This window comes from Elephantulus edwardii, unplaced genomic scaffold, assembly GCF_000299155.1.
Source record: "Elephantulus edwardii isolate Elephantulus edwardi_28Jun2011 unplaced genomic scaffold, EleEdw1.0 scaffold00181, whole genome shotgun sequence".
NCBI classification, from domain to species: domain Eukaryota; kingdom Metazoa; phylum Chordata; class Mammalia; order Macroscelidea; family Macroscelididae; genus Elephantulus; species Elephantulus edwardii.
This window is the reverse complement of record NW_006399931.1, coordinates 748,311-774,080: the sequence shown is the minus strand read 5'-3', so window position 1 is coordinate 774,080 and position 25,770 is coordinate 748,311. Positions and strand designations below refer to the sequence as shown.

At 43.9% G+C, this 25,770-nt stretch overlaps 1 protein-coding gene across 1 annotated transcript; it reads left to right on the top strand.

Moving 5' to 3' along the window:
- The first annotated feature begins 2,262 nt into the window (after window positions 1-2,262).
- On the top strand, window positions 2,263-20,436 carry FAM71F1 (family with sequence similarity 71, member F1). Its single transcript, XM_006896090.1, is given in 8 exon segments — window positions 2,263-2,508; window positions 4,781-4,965; window positions 9,965-10,217; window positions 15,513-15,625; window positions 17,274-17,311; window positions 18,886-19,028; window positions 19,030-19,054; window positions 20,423-20,436. Coding segments are annotated over 8 exon segments (1,017 nt in total).
- Window positions 20,437-25,770: the final 5,334 nt, after the last annotated feature.

The window sequence follows — 25,770 nt, the reverse complement described above, 5'->3', positions numbered from 1 at the left end:
GATTGATACAGTGACTGGGGTACTGGGGGTAGGTGTGTTAGAGTCAGTGAGACTGTCTCAGGACAGGGCAGACTTCAGAGCTGTTGTACATAGAGTTGCTATGAGCAGGTGACTCAACGGTACATAACAACAACAACAACAACAAAAGGAGTTCAGAAAGGTTGCATAATTGTGTGAAAATAATTTTTCTTTCATTTTAAAATTTGGCTAAACTAAAAAATACCACTGCCTTTGAGTTAGCAGTGCCTCACAGTGAGCTGCCACCTGTAATGGGAGGCCGCGACCATTCGTCTTTCCCTTGAGGAGAGGCTGGGAGGCTGCAACTTGCCAAGAAGCCTGGCCTTGGGTTAGCAGGCAACCTGCTGTGGACTAGACCACCAGAGCTCCCGTCTGGACTACTGGAGCCCCCGACTAGACTACCAGGGCCCCCGACTAGGCTACCAGGGCCCCCAACTAGACTACCAGAGCCCCCATCTAGACCACCAGGGCTCCCGATTAGACCACCAAGGCTCGTCTAGACCACCAGAGCCCCCAACTAGACTACTGGAGCCCCCGACTAGATGACCAGGGTTCCGGTCTAGACCACCAGAGCTCCCTAAAATTTGGCTAAAACTGACCACATAGCGGGCACTGGTTTTACAACAGGCAACCGAATGGATACACGTTGCAGACCGCATGGCACTTACACTGTAATGGGAGTGTAAGTAGGTGGTAAAAGACACCACAGTATCAGAGAGGCTGGAATACAATGAACACGGTAAGCCCAACCCACTGCTGCTGGATGGGTTCTGACTCAAAGCCACCCTCCACCAACTTTCTGAAGCTGTAAATCTTTATGCATGGAAACTACTTCTCTTTCTCTCACTGAACAGCAGTGGATTCGAACTGCTTTCCTTTAGTTTAGCATCCAGACCCCTTACGCACTATGCCACCAGGCCTCCTATAATGAAGAAAGGGAGAGTAATGAGGAGGGAGTGTGGGCTCCCTTCTTATTTCTGCTCCGCTTATCCCCCCTGGGATCCTATTATAGACTGAACTGTGTCACTGAAAAAAAAGAGGAACTGGAGTCCCAAGCCTCCAGACTTTCCTTCTGAGTCTGACCTTGTTTGGAAACAGGGTCTTTGAAGATGTTACCAGTTAACATGAGGTCATAAAGGAGGAGGGTGGGTCCTAATCCAATCTGAGTGGTTTCCTTTTGAAAGAGAACAGACAGATATGGAGAAAAGGCAGCCCTGTGAGGTTGGAGGCTGAAGCCAGTGTGATTGGCAGTGCCAGGAACTCAAGGACCAATCATCAATCATCACCTGGAGACATCGTCTGGGAGAAAGTCCTGGGCAGACCCTCCTCAGTGCCCTTGAAAGCAACCAACACTGCTGACACTCTGATTTTGAACTTCCAGCCTTCAGAACTGTGAGACAGCGATTTCTTGTTCCCATTGGCCATCTGACTTGTGCTGCGTTGTTGTGACAGCCCTGGGACAAGTATAGATTCCTTTTTCTACTGTGCGTCACCAAGACCAGTGTGTGTGTGTGTGTGTTGGGGGGGATCGATGTCAGTGGCCTGGTGGTGATGTTGTACTATAATTATGTAATATAGTAACCATCAGGATTGTTGTTGTTATGTACTGAGTCAGCATCAACCCAGAGCTGACCCTCCAGCAAGTTTTCAAAGGTAGAAATTGTGGGAGGAGATTGTACATTTCCTCACACGGAACAGCTGGTGGATTTGAACCATGTGCCTTTAGGTTGGCAGTGCAACTCCTCGCCACTCGGACACCAGAGCAGGGGGATAGCGTGAAGTGTAGGTGAAATCTGTCTCCATTATTCTTTATAGCTAACCGCATGTAGATCTTCAGTGATCTTTTAAAAAGCTAAAACAAAAAACCCGGTTTGGGGTGGGTTGCATGAAGATTAAGGCAGGAGTTGAACGGTTGGGAGGATGTTTTCCTTTAGACAAGAAGGAAGTCTGCCCCATTTCCTGCCGGGCTCATTGCTCTCTCAGCACTTTCTGGAAGAGTTAAGTCCTCTGTCCAGAGAAAGGCTGGGTGATGTCAGGGCATCACTCACAAAAGTGCTCAGGAGCGGCAGGGAGGCTCCCCCCACTCCCTTGTCTGCAGGCCTGCCCTGGTTACATGATGTCATCCATTCATCATTGTGAGCTGCCTAGAATGGCGATCCCAGCCCTGGGCCAGCTGTCCCCAAGCCCAGGAGGAAGAGGGAGATCCCAGGACAACCGTGCAGCAGACCCTGAGCATGTGTAGAAATGTCATCAGTTCCACAGAGAAAGCCTTGGTGGAAATTGAAGAAGACAGTACAAGTCACACGATCCTGTCCAGCCTTCCCTCCCCTGGATGCCTGGGAAGAAAGCAGGGGCCTCTTGCCTGTGGCTGGGGACCCCAACCCTGGAGTGGTCTTTGGTGTGGAGGAGGGACTGCTCTGCCAAATGGTGCATTCTCCAGAATTCAACCTCTTTCCTAACTCTGTGGTGTTTGAAAGTAACTTTGTCCAGGTACTTGGGTTGCTCAGAATAGCATACATAGCATCCTTGTAGCTTCTTGTAGACCTGCTGCCAAGATTGGACTAGTGCAGAGTAAGAGCTGAGGCAGGAGAAGCTAGCAGGCCACCCCGCCCTGCATCAGGAGCCCAGGCAGGGATTCATGTGGACAGAGATCAGGTAGATTCCATGGGTGGTGCAGATGGTTGTATGCACAATTGCTAGCTGAATGTTTGGCAGCAAAAACTCACCCAGAGGTGTCCCAGAACATAGGCTTGGCTGGCATCCTGCTTCTGAAAAGATCACAGCTTTGAGAGCCTTACGAGCAGCTTTGCTCTGCACGCGTGGAGGTCGACACGAGTCAGAATCGACTCAATGGGCACCACCAAGCTTTTGATATCAACCTGGAGACAAGTCAGGTGCGCTGTGCTCAAGAGTGACAGGTGGGTGTGGGGATCCATCAATTTACTCATCATCCAGGCTGCCCCAAGCAGGTGAACAAAGAGGTGATGAAATGAGAATCCTGCCCCCTGCCCCCGTGAAAGTTAGGAACAGAAATGCTCCGATTGATGAAACAACACCAGCTGGGAATGGAGAGGTCTGAGCTCGACAATGATGAGGGATGATAGAAGGAGAATTGATGCCTTCGAATTGTGGTGTTGGAGAAGAGTATTGAATATACCATGGACTGCTAGGAGAACAAACAGGTTTGTCCTGGAGAGGGTTAAACGGGGCTGCTCCTTGGAGGCAAGGATTCTGAAGCTTCGTCTGACATACTTTGGACATGTTGCAAGGAGGGACCAGTCCTTGGAGAGGGACATCATGCTTGTGAGGGTGGAGGGACAGCACAGGAGAGGAAGATCCTCTATGAGGTGAATTGATTCAGTGACTGGGGTAATGGGGGTAGGTATGTCAGAGACAGTGCCATTGGCACAGGATAGAGCAGGGTTTAGGGCTGTTGTCCATTGGGTCGCTATGAGTCGCAGGTGACTCGACGGCACATAACAACAAAACAGCAACATCCTCGAGTTGGAAGGCATCATTGTGCAAGTAACCTCCTTGGCTCCATTTCCTTGGCTGTAAAGAGAACTTAGTTGACGTTTAAATTAGAGTCCAATTCAAACACAGCAGGCCAAGCAAAGGCATCACTAAGAAGTACTGCTTGCTGTTTGATTCCAGGCAACTGGGGGGGGGGGAGCTAGCTAGTATTACACAAGCGACACAATTTCTTTTGTTTTCTCAGTGCATTAAAGTGATATTTACCTTATAGTTTAAGTGTGTATTAACTGTGCAATAGAATTATGAAGACATTTGAAATACTGTAATAATTCTCAAAATGTGATACAGAGACACAAAATGAGCTATTGGGAAAAAATGGTGCTGAAAGAACAGGGTATCCACAAAATGCAGTAAAGTCAAAGGCAAGAAAGGTGGTCCATGTGCACTCTGTGGAGATATTTCATGTGTTTCACTGGCTTACCTGGACTGTCCTCAGACCAGGTGGAACCTTGAACAAAGCTGTACTGTTGGACAATCCCTTAGATCCAGTGAGGGCTCAGGAGATGACAGAGTCTTTCGAAGAAAGGTCACAAGGACACATTTTCAAAGACAAGCCAAGATATAGGCAGGGCAGAGTCACCAAAATGTTACAGAAGGCAGGGTTGTTAACAGGTGATTGAAGGATTGTTACAAGTATTTCATCTAAATAAATAGATTCTCAATGGAGCATGATTTCTGCTCCCTCCATAATCCTCAGTGGATATTTGGCAAGTTCCCTCAATTGCACAAATAGTTTGAGCTCAATTATCATCCTAGAGGTTGGTGATAGAGAATAAGGTCTCAGAGCTCTACTACCACAAAAATTACAGTGAAGATAACTCTATGCAGCAGCTCTATTCTGTAACAGAGTCACCTTGAGTCAAAATCACCTCAATGGCAATAGCTTTTTCTATTTGTTTGGTTGTCACCACTCGAGGGGAGGGAGGAAGGAAAGACCAGGAAGCTGCTAAACATGCTGCAGTGATAGATCAGCCCCTACAACAAGAAATCACGCCCTGGTTGGAGGGGCAGCAAATCAAAAGATTGGCAATCGGGATCCACAAGATGCTTCATGGGAAAAGACAAGGCGACCTCCTCCCATTACGATTTATAGCCTTGGAAATCCAGTAGACGGTCATAATGAATCAGAAAGGCTTGTCAGCAGTGGGTTTAGACATTAATGGTGTGGAGGGTCAGGAGCCTGGGTTAGAACGCCTTGCTCCCTGTTGAGTCCTGGGATGCTTTGCAGGTCAGGAGGGACAGACACTGGATAGACATCTACAAAGCCTCCAACACCACAGCCCTGGGGGTGACCTCCTCCGTGCCCTGCCTGCCCCTTCCCAACATCCTTCTCATGGCCAATGTCAAGTGGCACCAGGGGCAGAGCCAGACATGGAACAGACCATCCATAACCCCAAACATCATCCTGAAGAGGTAAGCAATGCAGATGGGGAACAGGGAGCAAGAGTGGGGAGGGTAGACCCCAAGTAGAGGCTGTTTTGTGACAACCCAAGGAATAGAGGATGCAGAGATGTCATCAGCAATGGTATTTGCTTCTGTAAATTGAAGTGACCCAAAGAAGTGGCAAAATGGAAGCAGGGAAGTCCAGTGGGGCCAAGGGAAGAGGTGTGTGGACAGAACGAGGGGCCAGAATGTGTGCCTACTTTCCTTCTTGTCACAACAGAAGGCAATTGAAACAATAAGAACTGGCAGAGAGAGCACTGGTTGTGAGAGACAAGTTCTAGTCCTTGCTATGCAATTAACCAGCTGCAGATAATTTTGAAAGTCATCGTTGCTGATTGTCACAGTACGTAGCCGACCCTCATAAAGCCTAGAATTTACAATACTGGGAAAATTACAACAGATCCTAAAATGAAGGAGAATTACACAATACTGAGGATTTAGCTAATTAATGTTGTTGTTATTAGGTACCCTCAAGTCCAGTAAAATCATAGTGTCCCAGTAACAATAGATCCGAATCATGCCATTTCTTGTGCCATCCTCATCATCTTTGATATACTTTAGCCTATTGTTAAAGTCCACAATCAACACTCTTGGCACCAGCAGCCAGGAAATTAAAAAATAAATTGCATTAGGAATGTCTGCTGTCAGACACCTCTCCAAAGTACTGAAGAAGAACAATGTCAGTCTGGAGACTAAGGTGCGCCTGATACAGGCCAAGGTCTTTGCAATCACTTGCTATGCATCAGAGAGCTGGACAATGACAGGGGTGGATAGAAGGAGAATTGATGCTTTTGAGCTGTGGTATTGGAGAAAAGTATTGACTATACCATGGACTACTAAGAGAACAAACAGTTTCATTCTAGAAAAGTTGAAACAGAGCTGCTCCTTGGAGGCAAGGATTCTGAAGTTTCGTCTGACATACTTTGGATATGTTGCAAGGAGAGACCAGTCCTTGGAGAGGGATGTCATGCTTGGGAGGGTGGAGGGACAGCGTAGGAGAGGAAGACCCTCAATGAGATGGATTGACTCAGTGACTGAGGTTATGGGGGTAGGTGTGCCGGAGATAATAGGATTGGCACAGGATAGAGCAGAGTTTAGAACTGCTTGTACATAGGGTTGCTATGAGTTACAGGTGGCTCGATGGCACTTAACAACAACAACGTTGTCACAGTCACTGTTTTAATCCATCTTGTCACGGGTCTTCCTCTCTTTCACAGACCTTCCACTTTTCCAAGCATGATCTCTTTTTACAGGGACAAGCCCCTCCTAACAACATGCCCAAAGAATGTGAAACAAAGTTTCATTATCTTTGCCTCCAAGGAGCAGCTTGGTGTCATGTTCTTCAAAATATATTGCTTCTTTTGTCAGTCCAAAGGATATTCAGTACTCTTCTCTAACATCATAACTCAAAGGAAAAGTCGATGGGAAAGTCTGCTGTTAAGGATCTCTCTAAAGTACTCAAGAGCAAGGATGTCTCTCTGGAGACTAAGGTGCGTCTGAAACAGGCCGTGGTCTTTGCAATCACTCGTTATGCATCAGAGAGTTGGACGATGACTAGGGAGGATAGAAGGAGAATTGATGCCTTTGAGCTGTGGTACTGGAGAAGAGTATTGAGAGTACCATGGACTGCTAAGAAAACAAACAGATCATCCTGGAAAGGGTTAAACCAGGTTGCTCCGTGAAGGCAAGGATTCTGAGGCTTCATCTGACATACTTTGCTCATGTTGTAAGGAGAGATGGGTCCTTGGAGAGGGACATCATGCTTGGGAGAGTGGAGGGCAGGCGCAGGAGGGGAAGGCCCTCTGGGAGGTGGATTGATTCTGTGACTGGGGCAATCGGGATGAGTGTGTCAGAGACAATGAGATTGGCACAGGACAGAACAGAGTTTAGGGCTGTTGTACATAGGGTCGCTATGAGTGGAAAGTGACTCGACAGCACACAACAACAACACAAAGTCATCAGCTCATATGTAATTTTAGTCATTGTCCAACTTTCAGATGCACAGTAAGTAATTGAAAAGGTTGAGTTAGGCCCACCTTAATCTTAAAACTGACACCGTTGCTCTTTAGTATTTTTGGAGAGATTCTTGACAGCTGACTTTTCTAGTGCAACACATGTTTTGATTTCTTGACTGCTTTCTTTATCTGATATACTTTGGGCAAGTTGCAAGAAGGGACCAGTCCTTGGAGAGGAACATCTTGCTTGGAAGGGTGGAGGGATGGAGAAAGAGAGGGAGATCCTCGAAGAGATGGATTGATACAGTGACTGGGTTAATGAGGGTTGGTGTGTTGGAGAGAGTAAAGTTGGCCCAGGATAGAGCAAGTTTCAGGGCTATTGTACATAAGGTCCCTATGAGTCACACAGGCAACTCTATGTACATAACAACGACAAACAACAATATCTTTATCTATCTATCTATCTATATCTATCTATCTATCTATCTATCTATCTATCTATCTATCATCTATCTATCTATCTATCTATCTATCTATCTATCTACATACACACAGCCTATTCTTTCCCTCTTCTTTTGATGTTTCCCATAGCAACCTTCAGTATTGCAACCTGAGGCTGAATTTCTTTTTCAGTTCTTTCAACTTGAGAAATGCTGAGCAAGTTCTCCCCTTTTTATTCTAGAACTCCAGCTTTCTGCACATTCCATTATATTTTGCTTTGTCTTCTCAGGCTACTCTTTGAAATCTTCTGATCGACTCTTTAACTTGAGTATCTCTTCCCTTTTTATGGCTTTTCAATGCTCTAGCATAATTTTTGGAGTTTCTGCTGACATCTGTTTTGGTCTTTCTTTCCTCTCCTGTCTTTGCAATGACCATTTGCTTGCTTCGTGGATGATAACCTTCATGTTATCCCACAACTCATCTGGTCTTCAATCGATGATTCAAACTTATTCTTGAGATGTTTTTTTAATTCTGGTAGAACAGACACAAGGTAGTATTTTCCTTCTTATGGACTTATTTTAATTATCCTCAGCTTCAATTTGAACTTGAACATGAGTAATTAATGATCTCTTCCATAGTCAGCACCTGATCTGATTTTGACTGCTGATATTGAGCTTCTCCAATAATTTTTTTCACAGATTTAGTCAATCTCACTCCTGTGCAGTCCATTATGTGAGGTCCATGTGTATGGTTCCAATTGTGGGTTGCTTGTTTTTCTGTTTTGTTTTTTTTTTTAAAAAAAAAGAAAGAAATGATTGATTGTACAAAATTCAGTTATTCAATCTCCAGCCTCATTTCTGTCACCAAGTCCATAATTTCTTACTACCAATCCTTCTTTGTTTCTAACTTTTTAATTCTAGTCACCAGTTTTTATTAAAGCATCTTGATTGCCTCTTCAATCAATTCCAAACTACAAAAGTTAGTAGAATTTTGAGGGAGCTCTGGTGGCCTAGTGGCAAGAAGCTGTATTACAATCCCAGAGGCCTGCAGTTCAAATCCAGCAGAGCATCTGGACAATCTCTTCCTGTACCAGTCAGATCCGATTTGACGGTACATGCACACAAAATAAAAAAATAAAATTTAAAAAAAGGTAGTAGAATTTTTAATTTCCTTCTCTTTGGCTTTAGTTGTTAATGTGTATATTTGAATAACAGCTGTAGGAACAGGTCTTCCTTGTATGCATATGGATCCTATCACTCAGAACATTGTACTTTAGGTTAGGTCTTGAAATATCTTTTTAACTATGAATGTAACACATATATTGGAGGAACACAATTCAACCCTTAACAGACATCATCAAGTAAAGTGCAGTATTTATCTCAAAAGTCACAAGGTCACTCAAGAAGTCCAGAGAATCCTTTCCTTTCTCATGTTTCCTCTGTGACAAACCTCTCCCTTCTGTGTGGATGAACCAGACATAAAAATAAGAACAGACCAGCCCCTGGATGAATATTATGAATATTATTAGGTCCAGAGCCAGTTCTGTGGCCTTAGCACCTTGGGGAAGAGCAATGGTGACATTCAAGTCAGCAGATGGACAAGCTAGATGAATGAACCCAACTCTTGGCAGAGTAGGGAAGTTCACTGTGTGTTTGAACCCTAGGGCCCCAGCCATCATGTTCTGGGCTGTGTCTCTCATGTGCATCATGGTAGAGTGGGTAAAAATTTAAATGCGGATTCCAGGACAACTCCCTGGATATATGGATTCGAATGTTTGGATGTGGGCATCAAGTGTCTTGATATAAAATAAGTTCCCCAGGTAAATCCGACATCCCACAGTTTGAATACCCCTATGCTAAGCACACTCTTTCCTACTTCTAAAAGCCTCATTCCTGAAGAAGACATCTCCCTCATTTCTCTGAGGACAGGGTCTTATTAGAAGCAAGACCATCTGCACACCCATGTTTATCGCGGCTTTGTTCACAATAGCTGAGAATTGGAAACAACCTAAGTGCCCATCAACAAACGAATGGATAGAAAAGCTGTGGTATGTTGACACAATGGAATACTACGCTGCAATGAAAAACAAGGAACTCATGAAATACAAAATGGATGACTCTGGAGGACATTATGCTGAGTGAAATACCTCAGTCACAAAACTGAGTACATAGTGCCACTGTTGTAAAACAGGACTGATATCAGGGTTGGGGGGAGAATGAGAAAGATGGGATAAATTATGTATACCACATTGAAACAGATGAGGGAGAGAAAACTGTTTAAAAGGGATATGTGATTAGGTATTTTTATCATGACAGGAGTCCAGAATGAAGGCTATATAGTGGAGTGGACTTGGGGGGAGGGATTGTATAAAAATGAAGGAATTTTTCTTTTACTTTTCTAAGAGAAGAATGAAGTAAGGGGGGGGAGGTTGGGCAGGGAGAAAAGTGTAACAATGAATGAATGGAAATCTAAAGTCTCTGTAAACTTTCATTAAAATTAAAAAAAAACAAAAACAACCCCAAAAAACAGCAGGAGCAAGGCCATGATCAGTCCGTCTTCCCTCGTGCCTTCAGGATTCTCCCGTTAAAGTTCGTGGAGCTCCAGGTCTGTGACCGCCTGCAGCGCATCCTGAGGTTGAGGACGGTCACCGAGAAGATCTACTACCTGAAGCTGCACCCTGACCACCCTGAGATCGTGTTCCACTTCTGGATCCGGCTGGTCCGGATCTTGCAGAAGGGCCTGTCCATCACCACCAAGGATCCTAGGATTCTTGTCACTCACTGCCTGGTCCCCAAGAACAGGTGCAACGCCTCGGGAGATGCTAAGGTGAGTGGGCACCGTTCCCAGCCTTTAGCGCCAGAGCTGAGAGCTTGGGTTCAGATGAGATGGCGTGTGGGGGCTTGGTGAGTGCTGTACATTTCTGCTGAAGACATTTTCTTTTCTAAATAGCTTTATCGAAGCGTCATTCACAAACACTTTATTTCTTATTTTTCTCATTTTTTTAATTTTTAAATTGTTATTTTAACGAAAGTTGAGAGAAAATCACAAACATTTTAAAAATCCCACTGTGAGTGTACACTTGAACTGGGGCAACTATCAACATGATCCCATTTTCGAATATCTCTGCTCAAAAGTTCTCTTGGGCCTGGTTGTTGGTAAGCCCTGTTTCTAGCCCAGCCCTGACAGCCACCGAGCTGTATGCCATCTCCATAAATTGGTCTTCCATAAATTGGTTGCTAGACATTGGGATTTTTTGCTTTGTTTTGCTTATTTTTTTTTGTTTTTTTTGTTTTGCTTATTATGAATAAGCTGTTGTGAGCACTTCTGCACAGATTTTGTGTAGACTTGTCTTCATTTGTTTTACACAGAGTACAACAGATGGTATTGCTGAGTACCCACCCAATACGTTTATGGTTAACTTTTTTTTTTTATTAATTTAGTTTGTTTTTCATTTCAATGAACATCTACAGAGATTTTGGAATTCCATTCATTCATTGTTGCATTTATGGTTAACTTTTAAAGAATCTGGGAAATTATGTTTAAAAGGGGTTGCACCATTTTACAACCACATCAGATATTTGGAATTTTGATAAGGACACACCAGCTTTTAAACTGCTTTGGAGAGAATTTGCATCTTGACAGTACTGAGTCTTCCAGCAGATCAATAGGAAATCCCTTTCCATTTATTTTGTATCTTCTTTAATGTCTTTGATCATATTTTATAGTTTAGTGCAATGTTTTGTGGTTTTCAGTACAGAGTGGGTAATGCTTTCATTATATTTATCGTTAAGTAATTTTATTTGTGTTAATGCTATTGTGAATAACATTGTTTTATTAATTTCATTTGGATCATCGCTCGTGTATAGAAATGTATTGATTAGTGTATAGATTTTGTTTATTAATTATATTAGTTTTTTATGTTAATTTCTTGGAATTTTCTGGATAAGGTATCGTATCTCGCATTCTAAAACTATGCAGATCTAGTGGTATTTCCCTGGTTGGCCCCCTACCTGTTTCTCTCTCGGCCGACCAAGGTATCCCACCCAGGAGACCCCTTAATAAAGCTTCCTTAGCTTTAAAAAAAACCAAACTATGCAGATCCAACCCTGTTTAGTTTCTGAGATCAGATGGGACTGGGTGTGCTCAGGGCAGTGTGACCATAGACCATAAGGTAATATATTAACATATAAGATAGGTAGTTATCTCTCTCTCTCTCTCTCTCTCCATGTTATTGTTGTTATTGTTGTGTATCACAGAGTTGGAATCAACCCATAGCTGACCCTCTGGCAGGTTTTCAGAGTCAGTTTATTGCACAGGAGGAGATTGCCCATTCTTACATGGAGCAGCTGGTGGCCTTGAACTGCATGCCTTTGGTATTGCAGCACAGCTTCTTGCCACTAAGCCACTAAAGATCCCTTGTACATACATATACACATATATATTTGAATCTGGAAAGAGTATACAGAGTCATTATACCAAAAGGAATTGGCAGACACAGAAGAATATAATGAAACAACATATGAGAAAGAGCCTGTGGTGAGGAAGGAAGAAGTTCAAACTGCTTTGAAAGAATTGGCTAAAAATAAGGCCCCAGAAATAGATGGTATACCAATTGACATATTTCAACCAAGAGATGCTGCCTTAGATGTACTCACCAAGTTGTGCCAAGAAATCTGGAGAACAACCACTTGTCAAACTGATTGGAAGAGATCTATATTTGTTCCCATTCCAAAGAAAGGTGATCACACAGAGTGTGGAAATTATCAAACCATATCATTGATATCACATGCAAGCAAAATTCTGCTGAAGATTATCCAAAAACGATTGGAACAGCACATCAACAGAGAACTACCAAAAGTGCAGGCTGGGTTTAGAAGGGGTCATGGTACTAGTGATATTGTATGTAGCTAATGTTAGCTGGATCTTGGCTGAAAGCCGGGAGTATCAGAATAATGTCTTGGTTTCATTGATTAGGCAAAGACATTTGACTGTGTGGATCATAACAAACTGTGGCTGACTCTGAGACGAATGGGCCTCCCAGAACACTTGAATATGCTAATGTGAAAGCTATACTTGGGCCAGGAGGCAGCTGTCAGAATAGAGCAAGGAAACTCACTGCATGGTTCAAAATTGGGGAGGGTGTACTCCAGGGACTTATCCTATCTCCATACCTTTTCGATCATAATGCAGAATACATTATCCAGGAGGCTGGGTTCTTTGAGGAGAAATGTGGTGTCAGGATTGGTGGAAGATCTATCAACAATCTGCGTTATGCAGATGACACAACCCTGCTTGCTGAAACTGAGGAGGACCTGAAGTGCTTGCTGTGGAAGGTCAGGGACTGCAGTCTTCAGTGTGGATTGAGGCTCAATATCAAGAAAACCAAGATTCTCACCACTGAGCCAATTGGCAGCACCATGAGTAAAGAGAGTGAGATTGTTCACAATCTTAGTCTGCTTGGCTCCACAATCAATACTCTTGGCACCAGCAGCCAGGAAATTCAAAGATGCATTGCAATGGAAAAGTCTGCTGTTAGAGACCTCTCCGAAGTACTGAAGAGCAATGATGTCACTCTGGAGACTAAGGTGTACCTGATACAGGTCTTTGCAATCATTTGCTATGCATCAGAGAGCTGGACAATGACTAGGAATGATAGAAGGAGAATTGATGCCTTTGAGCTGTGGTGCTGGAGAAGAGTATTGAAAATACCATTGACTGCTAAGAAAGCAAGTATGTTTGTCCTGGAGAGGGTGAAGCCAACCTGCTATTTGGAGGCAAGGATTCTTAAGCTTTGTCTGACATACTTTGGACATGTTGCCAGGAGGGACCAGTCCTTGGAGAGAGACATCATGCTTGGGAGGGTGGGGGGACAGTTCAGGAGAGGAAGACTCTGGATGAGATGGATTGATTCAGTGACTGGGTGATGGAGGTAGATGTGTCAGAGACAGTGAGATTGGCAAGGATAGAGCAGGGTGTAGGGCTGTGTTACATAGGGTCGCTATGAGTCGCAGGCAACTAGACAGCACATAACAACAACAGTTTTGGAAGCAGGAGTAGCATCCACTTCCTAAACAGCATGCCTTTGAAAATTATGAACTTTGAGAAATGACAATAGTTATAGAAAGGCTTCAGGTCTTCTGTTCATACGGTTGTTATGAGTCATGCTTGACTTGATGGCAATCAGCAACAACAGTTTGTAGCTCGAGAGCTCTGGTGGTGTAGTCCACAAAGAGCTGTACTGCTAAACCAAAGGTCAGGTTTCTTCGGCGGTTCAAATCCACCAGCTGATCCAAGGAAGAAAGATGGGCCATGTCCTCCTGTGCCATTTACAAACCCAGAAACCTGCAGGAGAGCAGGGAACAATAGGTTAGTAACTAAATGATACTAAGACTATGACTTGAAACGGACTCTTGGCAATAAGAAAAAGAGCGCACAAAAAGAAAGAAAAAGAAAAAGAGAGTTCTTGGCTGCATCTCCAGTGCCTGGTACATCATTGACATCCAGTAAATGGTGAATGGATGAATAGGGACAACTGGTATCACAGACAACAGCAAAGACATCAATTTTACCCAAGTATAATATGGTAAAGGTTCCCTGATAGAACTGTAGACTAAGCATGAGGATGCTGACCACAAGGTTAGTGGTTCGAACTCACTAGCTTCCCAGAAGAAGAAAGGTGAGGCAGTCTGTCCTTATAAAAATTAACAGCATTGAAAACTCTATAAGGCAATTATTCAAAATGGGTGACCCTCGAGGACATTATGCTGACTGAAATATCTCAGTCACAAAAGGCCAAACACTGCCTAGTGCCACTGCTGTAGAATGGGACTGATATCAGGGTTGAGGTAAGAACAAGAAAAACTGGATAAATTATGTATACTGCATTGAAACAGATGAGGGAAAGAACAGTCTGAAAGCGATATAGCAATATATTATATGAAAGTTGCAGAGTGGAGTATACTTGGGGGTGGGGGTGGGGGTGGATTTTATACCAATGAAGGAATTTTTCTTTTACTTTTCAAAGAGAAGAGCAAATGGGGGGTGGGAGGGTGGGAGGGGGTGGGCACGGAGAAAAGTACAACAATGAATGAATGGAAATCCAAAATCTCTGTAAATGTTCATTGAAATTAAAAAAAAAACAGGAAGAACAAAAAAAATGAAAGATATGCAGCTGAGCATATCAAAGTAAGGTTTCAGACGCCAATAATAAAGGTCAAAAGACTTTCAGGAAAAAACAAAACAAAACCCAAAACAAAACTCTGTAAGGCAGTTGTCCTATCCTACAGGGTTACACAAGCAACTCAGTATAAGATTTTTCTCAGAGAATTTAATATTTCAAAAATTCATTGAGTCCTACAATATGTGTTTGATAGTTCTAAATGTAACTATAAGCTAAAGTAGAATGAACTTTATTAATGTTGTTGTTGTTATGTGCCCTTGAGTTGGAAACAACTCAGAGCTGACCCTCAGAGGGGTTTTCAGAGGCTGTAAACCGTGTATGGAAATTGCCCATCTTTCTCCCAAGGAGCAGCTGTTTGATTTGAACCATGTGCCTTTGACCTGGCAATGCAACTCTCTATTACTAGGCCACCAGAACTCCCTAAGGTTCCTATTACTAGATCATAAATTGTATTAAAGCATTTAATTGTATTAAATTGAATAGTTATCAAGGATCTCCGATGTCAGATTAGTCAGTTAAGTGGTCACTGTTAAAACTGTAGTGGTTTTGAACTACCCTGCAGATCTCTGGAAGAAAAGACCCAGCGATCCATTCCTGTAAAGATTATACCCTAGGACACTTTATGAGGCAGTTCTAGTCTGTCACATGGCTCAGCTAAGAAAGAACCAGCTTAATGGCACTAAACAGTAACAATAGGTTATTTACTAAATTGTACTGAGAGTATTTAATGCAGATGTTATCTTTATGGCACCCCAGGTTCTTTATAGCTTCAAAGGAGGTATTACCAAACAGATGTTGCCCCAGAATTGCTTCTCTAAGCAGCTGGCATGAGGGCTCAGAAGGACTAAATCTGAGTATCCATCCACCAGGGTCTGGTCCACAGTAGCAGGGAAACTTGGAGCCTCTCAGGCCTTCACCACCTGGCTTTGTTTTCTCCTCAGGAGAAGCCTCTGGCCTCCCAGCCCAATGAGAATCTCATGCAGCTGATGGCCAAGGGGGAGAATAAGGCCCTTTCTCAGATTTTTGAGGACCTGCACCAGCAGAACCAGTTCAGGTACGTGACTTTAATCAGCTCAGCTTCTGCACCCCTTCCCGCGAGCCAGATGATCTAGGCTCTGCAATCCAGAAACCAAGTCACTTGGTTAATGAGCACAGAAGGGGGTGAAAAGCACTGGCCCAAGGCGTCCGGCACGTGTCCCGGACACGAGGCAAGCTTTGCCCAGTTCTTGCTTCGTTCTTCTCCACCCAGCAAGCACACGCTGACTCCTGACTCACGTGACACAGAGAGGAAATTGAAAAGAATTCATTTCGGAAGATTCAAAGTCAGTCTCACTTTGGAAAAGTTAAAAGCAGTTCTCCCGTAAGGAGGATAAGTTAGTATCAGAGATAGAAAAGAGAAACTCAATTTCCATTCAAGAATCCCTGGGAGGTACAAGCAACATGCTTAACTGCTAACCCAAGGGGTTGGAGGTTGGCGCCCACTCAGAGGTATCACGGAAGAAAGGTCTCGTGACCAGCCATCAGGAACCCACTGGACATCATTCCACCCTGACATACTTGAAGTCCCTGGGAGTGGAGGTGACAGTAACTGATAGTTGGTAATTGTCAATCCAGTTCCTAATTCTGTGTAAAAATAGCTAAAACACTAACGTTCAACATTGAGTCTGGAAGGTCAGGAAAGGTGAAGGAATAGGCAACAGCCAAGCAGAGGGTGGTGAAGAACTTTACAAGTCAAACGAACAAATGGGGAGAGTAAAGGCTGAAGCTTCACCTGAAGGAGCTTGATGAGTTAGAAAAAAGGAAGGCAGGTCAGCGAGGAAGACGGTAGGACAGACGGCACTAAGTAGGAGTGGACAGGCAGTTAGGCCAGGCAGGGCCTGGGAAATTATGCTAATGAATTTTTAATATAATGTGGGAATTTTAGCAGGATTTACATTATTTTCTTTTTTACCTTTTAATAGAAATTGTCATTTGGGTGAAAGTTTGTGGAGTACATTCATTATCCATTCAACAATATATAGACGTTTTGTTTGGTGACATTGGTTACAAACCTTAGCAGGTCTTAAGCAGAAGGCGATGTGACTCAATTTACATTTTGCAAAGGTCACACTGGTATTTGCGGTGACGGTTGATTTAAGGTATCAGAGGGAAGGTGTAGAGGCTGCTTGCAAACTATGGGAACATGGTCTGTGCAAGAGAAGATTTCATACTTGGATTAAAGAGCTTTTGGGCCATCACATACAAAATGGACCAGAGGAGTACAAGAAATGAGAACAAATCCTTTTTGCTTCCCTGCCATCTCAGTCATTGCTCATTTAGTTTCTTTAATGTCCCAGAACAAAGGCTTGAATGATGATTTTTCTCTCCATTCTGGTGAGATCTGTCTAGGCTGGTTGCAATTAGATCAGCTTTTGCTCATGGACAACAACACACAAGTCCCAGCAAATGAAACAAATGGCTGAGACACAGGACAGAACAGACACAGTCACTCCCACTCGCCCTCGGCAGACTCAGCAGCCTGGCCTCCCTTCCCCTCCCTGATGTCTTCTTTGGGCTGGCCGTTTTCATATTTATATCTGACTTTAAAGCATTTGCATCAAGAAAAGCAGAATTAGAAGCCAGAGTTCAAATAAGAGTTTAATGTGATGTATGTTTTTCCTTTTCACCTCCTTTCTGTGATCCTGAAATGACTGGAATTTCAGGAGCAGTAAGAAGATAGAGACCAACAAAGACAGCCCAGGTAAAGGAGGGTACTGAGCACCTATCTCTAGAACTTTCTGGGGCTCTCTATGTATTGATATAATATTTCCCCACCCTCCCTGTCAAGTTACACTCATCTCTTGGAGCTTTAATGTGGCTTCCTCCTTGGACACCAAAGTCAATCCCATGCCAAATCTTACTAATTTCTCTGAGATGCTTCTTACACCCTTCACTTCCTTTCTGTGTCTACAGCTCCGACCCTAGTCCAGGCCCTTATCACCCATGTCTGGGCTCCCACAGAAATCTTCTAGTTCTTTGCTTCCTTCAAAGGCAGGTTTGGGGCTTTGAGTAAGCGCCAAACACTAAGGTAAGTTTTAGGTAAATCATTGTGAGAAAAGACAGCCCCTCTTTCAAGGAGTTTATCATTCCGTGAAGTCAGGTTGGGTAAATCTCAAAATTGCAAAATATCTCTTTCATGGCAACGCCCAGAGTTCATGTCTGAGCCACCCAAGGAGCTCTAAGAAGGAAGTGCCTTGCTCCTCCCAGGAAGCTGTCCTAGAAGGCCTGGGGTCTGAGCTGAGTCATGGAGGATGAGTACAAGTGAGGTGGCCTGAGTCAGGGAAGCAGGGCATTCTAGGAAAAAGAGGCAGAGTGTGAGTGAGGGAGCACAGTGCATTCTAGAAACAGCAGCTGGATCTCTATTTCAGGTTCTAATTCACCTCAGACAAATTACTCTGCCAACCAAAAACAGATACATTGCAAAAGATGTATTGCAATGGGAAAATCTGCTGTCAAATACTTCTCTAAAATGCTGGAGCGCAATGGTGTCAGGTTAAAGACTAAGGTGCACCTGATCCAAGCCATGGTCTTTTCGATTACTTGCAATGCATCTGAAAATTGGACAATGACAGGAGAAAAAATTATGCTGACTCATATTTTACAATGAATGTTTTCTCATGTTACGGGATTGATGATACAATGAAGATTACTTTCTCTTATTTTGACACACATGCATACAATCATACCACACACATGCATATAACCACACTGCATACACATATAGCCCCACACACATACGTATATAACCCCACACACAGTCATACTGTGCACACAACCACACACACACAAACCACACGTGCACACATACAAACACACCACACACATAGAAATCGCGCTAAGCACACCCCTGTGAAGTTAGTGTTGGTGAAAACAGACAATATTTCAAACTTGTTCCTAGAGACTGGAGAGAGAACAGAGCTGGAATTTCAGAGGCACAGGCGCTCTGGTGTTACCTGTTACTGGAGCCACCGCGCCCTCAATGTTCCTGGGCTGGTTATAGTTCCAAGCCCTAGAATGTTCCATGCAGCCTTTTTTTCTTCTTGGGGCCGGAAAGACCCCTCTTCTCTCTTTGGACCAGAAACTACTGGGAACCCAGAGTTGATGTAGACTTACTTCTAGACAGATCATGGAGTTGTTGTGAGGATTAAGAGAGCATACATCCAGATCATCAGCACAGCCCGCAGCCCACCGTCAGCACCCTCCAAACACGGGGCTGTGATCTGGAGGTGCACTGAGCTAAAGGAGTAAACAAATGCCTCGCTTCTTTTAACCCAGGGAAATATTCTTCCTATGAAGACGGGATCCCGTGTACCTGGGACCTCAGCTGGAGGGACTCACTGACCTCTGGAGAATGGGAAAGGGAGAATCCTTCTTGGCTGCAATCCCTCTCACTCCTCAGCACACTGGCAGCCTGCACTTGGGCCCCAGCTGGCCCCACTCATAGGTACGGTAATGGCCTAGCCCTGTGGTTCCACCTTAGCATAACTTCAGGTCCTGGGATCCTATAGTTGACTCCAGGAATCCAGCTTCTGGAGGGCACTGGAGAAGATGGAACCTCAGTTTCCCTCCACTTTGATTTTTCCTACCCGCATGGCCTACAGGTTAAAGCCAACAGTTCCAACCCACCAGTTCCTCATTGGCAGAGGAAGCAGTCTGCTTGTAAAGCCCCTAGCCTTGCAAGCCCTGTGGAGTAGTTCCACTCTGTCTTGTAGGGCCCTACTCCTTAGCAGTGGGTTTGGTCTGGAATTTTGTTCTTCTTGACCTTCTACTGGGCTGAGTGAAGCCTGGAAGGTAAGGACCCCCAGAGGCCTCTGGGATTTCCTGTCAGTGCCTCTGAAGGGGTGGGGACAGTCTAAGGTGGCACTGATGTGGCTGGAGTTGCTTGACCCTGCTGTCGTTGGAAGGGCCCCAGAAGGTTCTTCCTGGACTTCTCTGGGTGGTTAAGATATGGATCTCCGTGCTCCCTCTCTCGAGCTCTTGGAGAGGCACCCCTCATTGCTGGGGTGTAAAGAGAGAGAGATGTTCTAAGATTCAACTTGCCTGACCATAGAGAGCTTCCTCCAGGCAGTTTTAACACATGGCAACCTTGATTGCATCAAAGCAGGATTATGCCCCACAACAAAGGAGGTCTGCATGCTCTGTTTTCTAAAGTAAACGTTTTTCATAAATCATTAACTCTTATGAGAGAGCTGTTCTTAATAGTGGACCATTTAAAAATTAAAAAAGCTTCTACGGTGGTTTAGTGGCAAGAAGCTGCACTGCAATCTAAGAAAAGATGACATTCTCCTCCTGTACAATTAACTTCCTCTAAAAACCCATCCAGGGGTCAGCTAGGGGTTGATTTCGACTCAGTGGTACACAACAACAGAAACATGTGCCCAGAGAAGAGATTTCTAGGTAACTATGTCCAATTGAGGGGAGCTCTGGTAGCCTAGTGGGTAAGAAGCTGTGCTGCAAACCCAAAGCCCAGTGGTTCAAATCCACAATCTTCTGATTTACAGCCTCTGAAAACTGGCTGGAGGGTCAACTATGCGTAGATACACGGCCTGTTGAACTTTTTTAGGGAGCTCTGGTGGTGTAGTAGGTAAACACTCAGGTGCTAACTGCAAGGTGGAGAGTTTGAACCCACCACCAGTTGCTCTGTAGGAGGAAAGATGTGACAGTCTACTGTAACAATCTACAGCCTTGAAAACTCCATGGGACCGTTCTACTCTGTCTGGTACACTTACTATGAGTCAGAATGGAATAGACTACAGTGGGGTTAGTTTTGCATTTTGAACGTGGCCTTTTTCCCCCCTTTCTTCACCCACAGGAAATTCTATCTGAGCCAACCTTTCACACTGGGGAGAATTTATGCAGCCCTCGTCACACTGCTCGGCAGCATTCAGCTCTCTGAGGGACTTGTTCCTGATGGAGCGGAGAAAGCTGCAATTAAGAAAAACCTAGACTCGCCTTGACATGACAGCACAACTTTGTCTTGGAGAACCACCTAGAAGCGTGTCTCCCGGATGGGAAGTATCAATCCAGCTGCACGTAACTATACATCTTCACATCACATGTCACCACACTCCACCTCCACCCACCGGGCACAGGACGACATGTGTCAGATTGGCTGGGACCAATAGGCGGACGAGATGAAAGCAAGATGGCATGGGGAGTGGGGGGAGAGGAAGACGTCAGAGACGTGATGTAAAGAAAAGTAGTAACAAGAAAAGAAAAACAGAAGAGTCTTGGGAGAGGAGGCTAAGAAAAGCAAAGCCCCACGGAGCGAGCAATGCCTCTCCAAGCTCCTATTTATCCCATTTAAAAGCTTGAAAGTAAGGCCAAAACTTGTTTTTCTTCTCTGCTCAAACCACTCTGGACAAGTGGGAGAGGCCATATAGAAGTCCAGTGAGGGGCATCCCTTCAAAAGTCCTTTTTAGCCACTTTTTCTTCTTAGTCTCTCCCTTCTAACTCAAGCTCTATACCTGCTTCCCGAACGCACTTGCTAACTTGGGTCTGGTAGCCTCGCACTGGCGTTCCAAATAGGGGCTTGCGTTTGAAGGTGAGCAAAATTCCCATGAGAGCTAGTGAGAGAGGGGGAAAAATATCATGTGAGGTTAGGTGAATCTCTGGTTTGAGTTGGAATTTTCAGCTTGCTACCAGCTCAGTCCACACATTGTTGGCTTAATTTCTTTCAGGTGCAACATTCCTTTGAAATGTTGACATACCTTGTTCAGAAACAAAACCAACCCACCCCATAGCCTTCACTGTCAGTGATTTCCAGCTCCTCGTGACCCTCTGGGAGAGAGCAGGCTGCCCCCTGGGGCCGCCCAGGCTGTGATCTTTAAGGCCTCTGTCTAATCTTTCTCCTTTGGAGCTACGGGCAGATTCAAGCTGCTCACCTTTCTCTTAACAGCTGAACACTCTAACCACTAGGCCATCAGGGCTTTTTGTAGACCTTGTAAAAAAAAAAAAATAAACAAACACACACTTGTTATCTTCTAGTCAATTCCAACTCACAGAGCAGAGTAGATCTACCCCACCCCCCACGCCACCCCAGGTTGCCACAGCTATAAGCCTTTACAGAAGCAATTGCCACCTCTTTTTTTTTTCTTAAAGAGCAATTGATGAGTTTGAACTTCTGATCTTTCAGTTAGTAGGCAAGCAGTTAATCACGGTGCCACCAGCGTGCTTCCACACCTTACTAAAGCAAACGCGGTGCTGTTGAGTTGATTCTGACTCCTGGTGGCCCTCCATCAAGTTTTTGAGGCCACAAACCTTTGCCAGAAGATGGTCTGCTTCTGTCACAAAGTGGCTAGTGGATTCAAACAGTCAACCTTTCAGTTAATAGTCCAACATGCAATGCACCCTACCACCAGTGCTCCTTTCCATGACTTGTCCTATCTCTCGTTGTTGTCAAGTCAGAACCGACTCTTAGTTGACCTTGCAATGGATTTCCTGAGGCTGTAAACTACACAAGAGGAGATTGCTCATCTTTCTGCCTTGGAGTAACTGGTGGGTTTGAACCCCCAGAGAGCTGCCGTCTTTGAGTTAGTACAACTTTTCTGTGCTTCTTGTTGTTGTTGTTGTTGGTAGGTGCTGTTGAGTCAAGTACAATCCATAGTGACCTTATGAACAACAGACCTGAGCCCTGTCCTACCCTGTGCCATTCTCACCATCTCTGACACATCTGAGATCATTGCTGTAGTCACTGTGTCAGTCCACCTCTTTGAGGGTCTTCTCTTTCGCTGACCTTCCACCTTTCCAAGCATGATATCCCTTTCCAAGGCATAGCCTTGTTAGTCTGAGTTAAATCATCAATCTCAGAGAGAAAACAGGTCACATCAGTATAGATCCAGCAGAGTCCACAAATCGTAGCTCAGAAAGTCACGAAGGAGCCTCTGCCAGATGCACCTTTTGTTCAAAATGTGTGCATCTCATACCCAGTAAAACTCAGACCGAATATTTCAGAACAGGTGCCAAATCTCCAGCTGGAAAGGTTTAGTAATGTTTTGCTTTGACTTAGCACATCCTTCTGCTCAGGAGAGGGAGCCCTGGTGGCATAGTGGTTAAGCACTTAACTGGCTGCTAAACAAAAGATTGGTGGTTCAAATTCACCCCATTGCTCTGAAAAGGAGAAAGACATGGCAACCTACTTAGGACACTCTATGGGTCACTTCTACTCTCTCAAACAATGATGAGCTGAAAAGTAACTTGACGGCACCTAACAATAATAGTTAACAGAGGTTTTCTTCATTAGAGTTATGTTCAGAATGGAATGACTCCGGAATCACTCCATTCTTTCAAGAAGGAGTTAGGTCCTGGTCGTTGGTGTCATGTTCATGCAAGTGAGCCTCCCATGTCTTGACTGCTGCTCCCTCAACTCTCTCTCCTCTCCAAGCTGCTGACACCCCTCATCTCATGCTAGTTTGCTTTCCGGGTCATGAGTTCTATTCCCCGCCTATCACTTCCTCCCTTTCCTCTGAGCCCACCTATGCTTGAACTCTACCAGTCATGCAATCTATTACTCTTACCATGTTTACACGATTCTCCTTATGTCATCTTCCCCCCACTATGAATTGAATTGCATCCCTTCAAAACGTGTCATAAATGCTTGCCTCTAGGCCTATGATAATGCTCCCATATGGGAATGGTTGTCATTTTTTTGTGTTTAATGTGACAAGATTTGTCTTAAAATGACATATGATTTGTCTTTTTTATTTTATGTATAGTTTACATGTTGTTGTAAAATGACATATGATTTGCCTTGAATCAATCTATTTTGACATAAAAAGGATATTAAACATGCAAATGAAAAAGGTAGAGGTGGAAGAAGATTCATCAAGACACTTGGAGAGATCCCCATGGGACCAGGGAACAGACTGAAGAGACAGGACCTTCCTGCAGAGCCAACAGAGAGAAAGCCTTCCCCTACAGCTTGTGCCCTGAATTCAGACTTCTAGCTTCACAAACTGTGAGAAAATAAATCTGTTTGTTAAAGGCATCTGCTTCTTTTATAGGAGAACTGCATAACCGAGATCATGATTACTACTCCCTTGCATGCACCTCAACACACACGACTTTGTTGTACTCCCTTGCCTCAATCAGCTCTTTGCCAAGCCCATGCCGGCAGCACGCTGCTGAGCTGCATGGAGAAACCAAGATATGCTGACCACTCTCACCGCAGAGTCATAGCAACAAGCCTCAGGTAGCGGTTTCATATTGTCTGGAGAGCATCCCTATGTTTTCTTAATCTGTTCACTTCTTTTCAATGGCTATTTCATACCTTCTGACTCCTCAGACCTCCAGGGCCTCCTGAGGATCCAATTTGCATGCCACAGAGAACACAGCAGCAGTTGAAAGAAAACTCCAAGCACTCACTATCATGTTGTCCACTTAACTAGAATTAGAGCCACAGATTCAGAGTTTTCTCCTGGTTATTAAGAAAGAGCTGTCTCTGATCCAAAGATCCACAATTTCCCATCTTCAGTTGAGGGCCCTTGGATTGATTGTCCATTATCCTCCATGGGACCTTACCTTTCATGCTTTCACTTCCTAGCAGCAGCACCATTTTTCTATCTCCCTCATCGCCCTCCCAGTCTGAGAATTTAACTCCCACCCTTCTTGCTCTCGTTCTTTCTCTTTCTGTACTCGTTCTTCCTGTACAGTCCACTGGGACTTTCTTAATCCAGCGTGGTTTACAGTCACTCCTTTGTCTGAATTCCTGTAGTATTAGGCATCAACGTCTCATCTTGGCACTTTAAAGTGAAACTACTTTTTTTTAGTAACCCAACTTGCTTTCTATTTAATTTTTTTTCATAAGCATGCAGCTTGTCTCAACTAGGTTTTAAACTATGCGTTTACATACGAAGAACATAGTTTTATATTTAATATGTATTGTGACTTAAATACATACATACGCATGTATACTTCATTATAAATGCACAAAATTAAAATGAGTAAGTGAATCATATCCAGTGTTTCTCTTTAACTAGGGACATGTAACCTTCTGGGCCCATTCAGTCTACTTAACCTTCTACTTTAAATTGGACATAAAAACAGAGCCATAGATACAAAGATGAATAAGGCAGATCTCTAGTCTGGAGTTTAGTCTAGAGAAGACACATGTATAAACAGAACTTTATAACAAAAATTGGCAAAGTTAGATGTCAATATAAAGTGATGGGGAGATGCTAGAGAGGAGGAAAAAAATCCCCAACAAAACCACAACACAAAACCCTTGCTCTATTATGCCTAGCATGCCAAGAAAGGATACTTGGATGCAGCAGTTATTAAAGCATCAACAGCTAACTGAAAGATCAGAAATTGGAACTCACCAGCATCTGAGAACTTTCTTCCTCTATAAGACTGTCATGTTGTTAAGTGCTGTCAACTTGACTACAACTTATAGCAACACTACGAACAACAGATCTGAATTGCGCCCTGTACTGCACTAGCCTCGTGATCTCTGCCGTGCTCAAGCCCACTGTGTTAATCAATCTTATTCAGGGACTTCCTTTCTTTTGCCTACCCTCTCCTTTTCCCACTACACTGTCTCTCTCCAAGGACTGGGTCCTCTTGAAAATGTGCCCAAAGTCAGATGAAGTGTCACCATCTTTGTTCTAAGGAGCACTCTGGCTGCACTTCCTTCAAAACAGATGTGGGTTGGTTTTTTTTAACAATCCATGTTGTTGTTGTTGTTGTCGATTGCCGTCAAGTTGAATACTACTCATAGCAACTCTATGAACAAAAGGCCTGAAGCCTTTCTCTATCATCATTTATCAAAGTTCATGGAGTTTCCAGAGGAATTTTGTTTAGGAAGTCGATGCCACTCCTGCTTCCAATTAGCAGTTCATTGTATATTCAATACTCTCTGCCAACACCCAATTCAAAAATCACTTTTTGTCATCTGTATTCACTGTCCAACCTTCAGAAGCATAGGAAGCAATTGAAAATACCAAGGTTTGGATCTGGTGTACCTTAGTCTTAAAACTGATATCATTGCTCTGTGACAGCAGATTTCCCCAATGCCACACATCTTTTGATGTCTTTACTGCTGTTACCAGGGTATTGATGTGGATCCCAAATAAAATGAAATCATTGACAACTCCAATCTTTTCTCCATCTATCAGGTTGTTGCCTATTGGTCTGGTGGTGAGGATTTTTGTTTTCTTGATG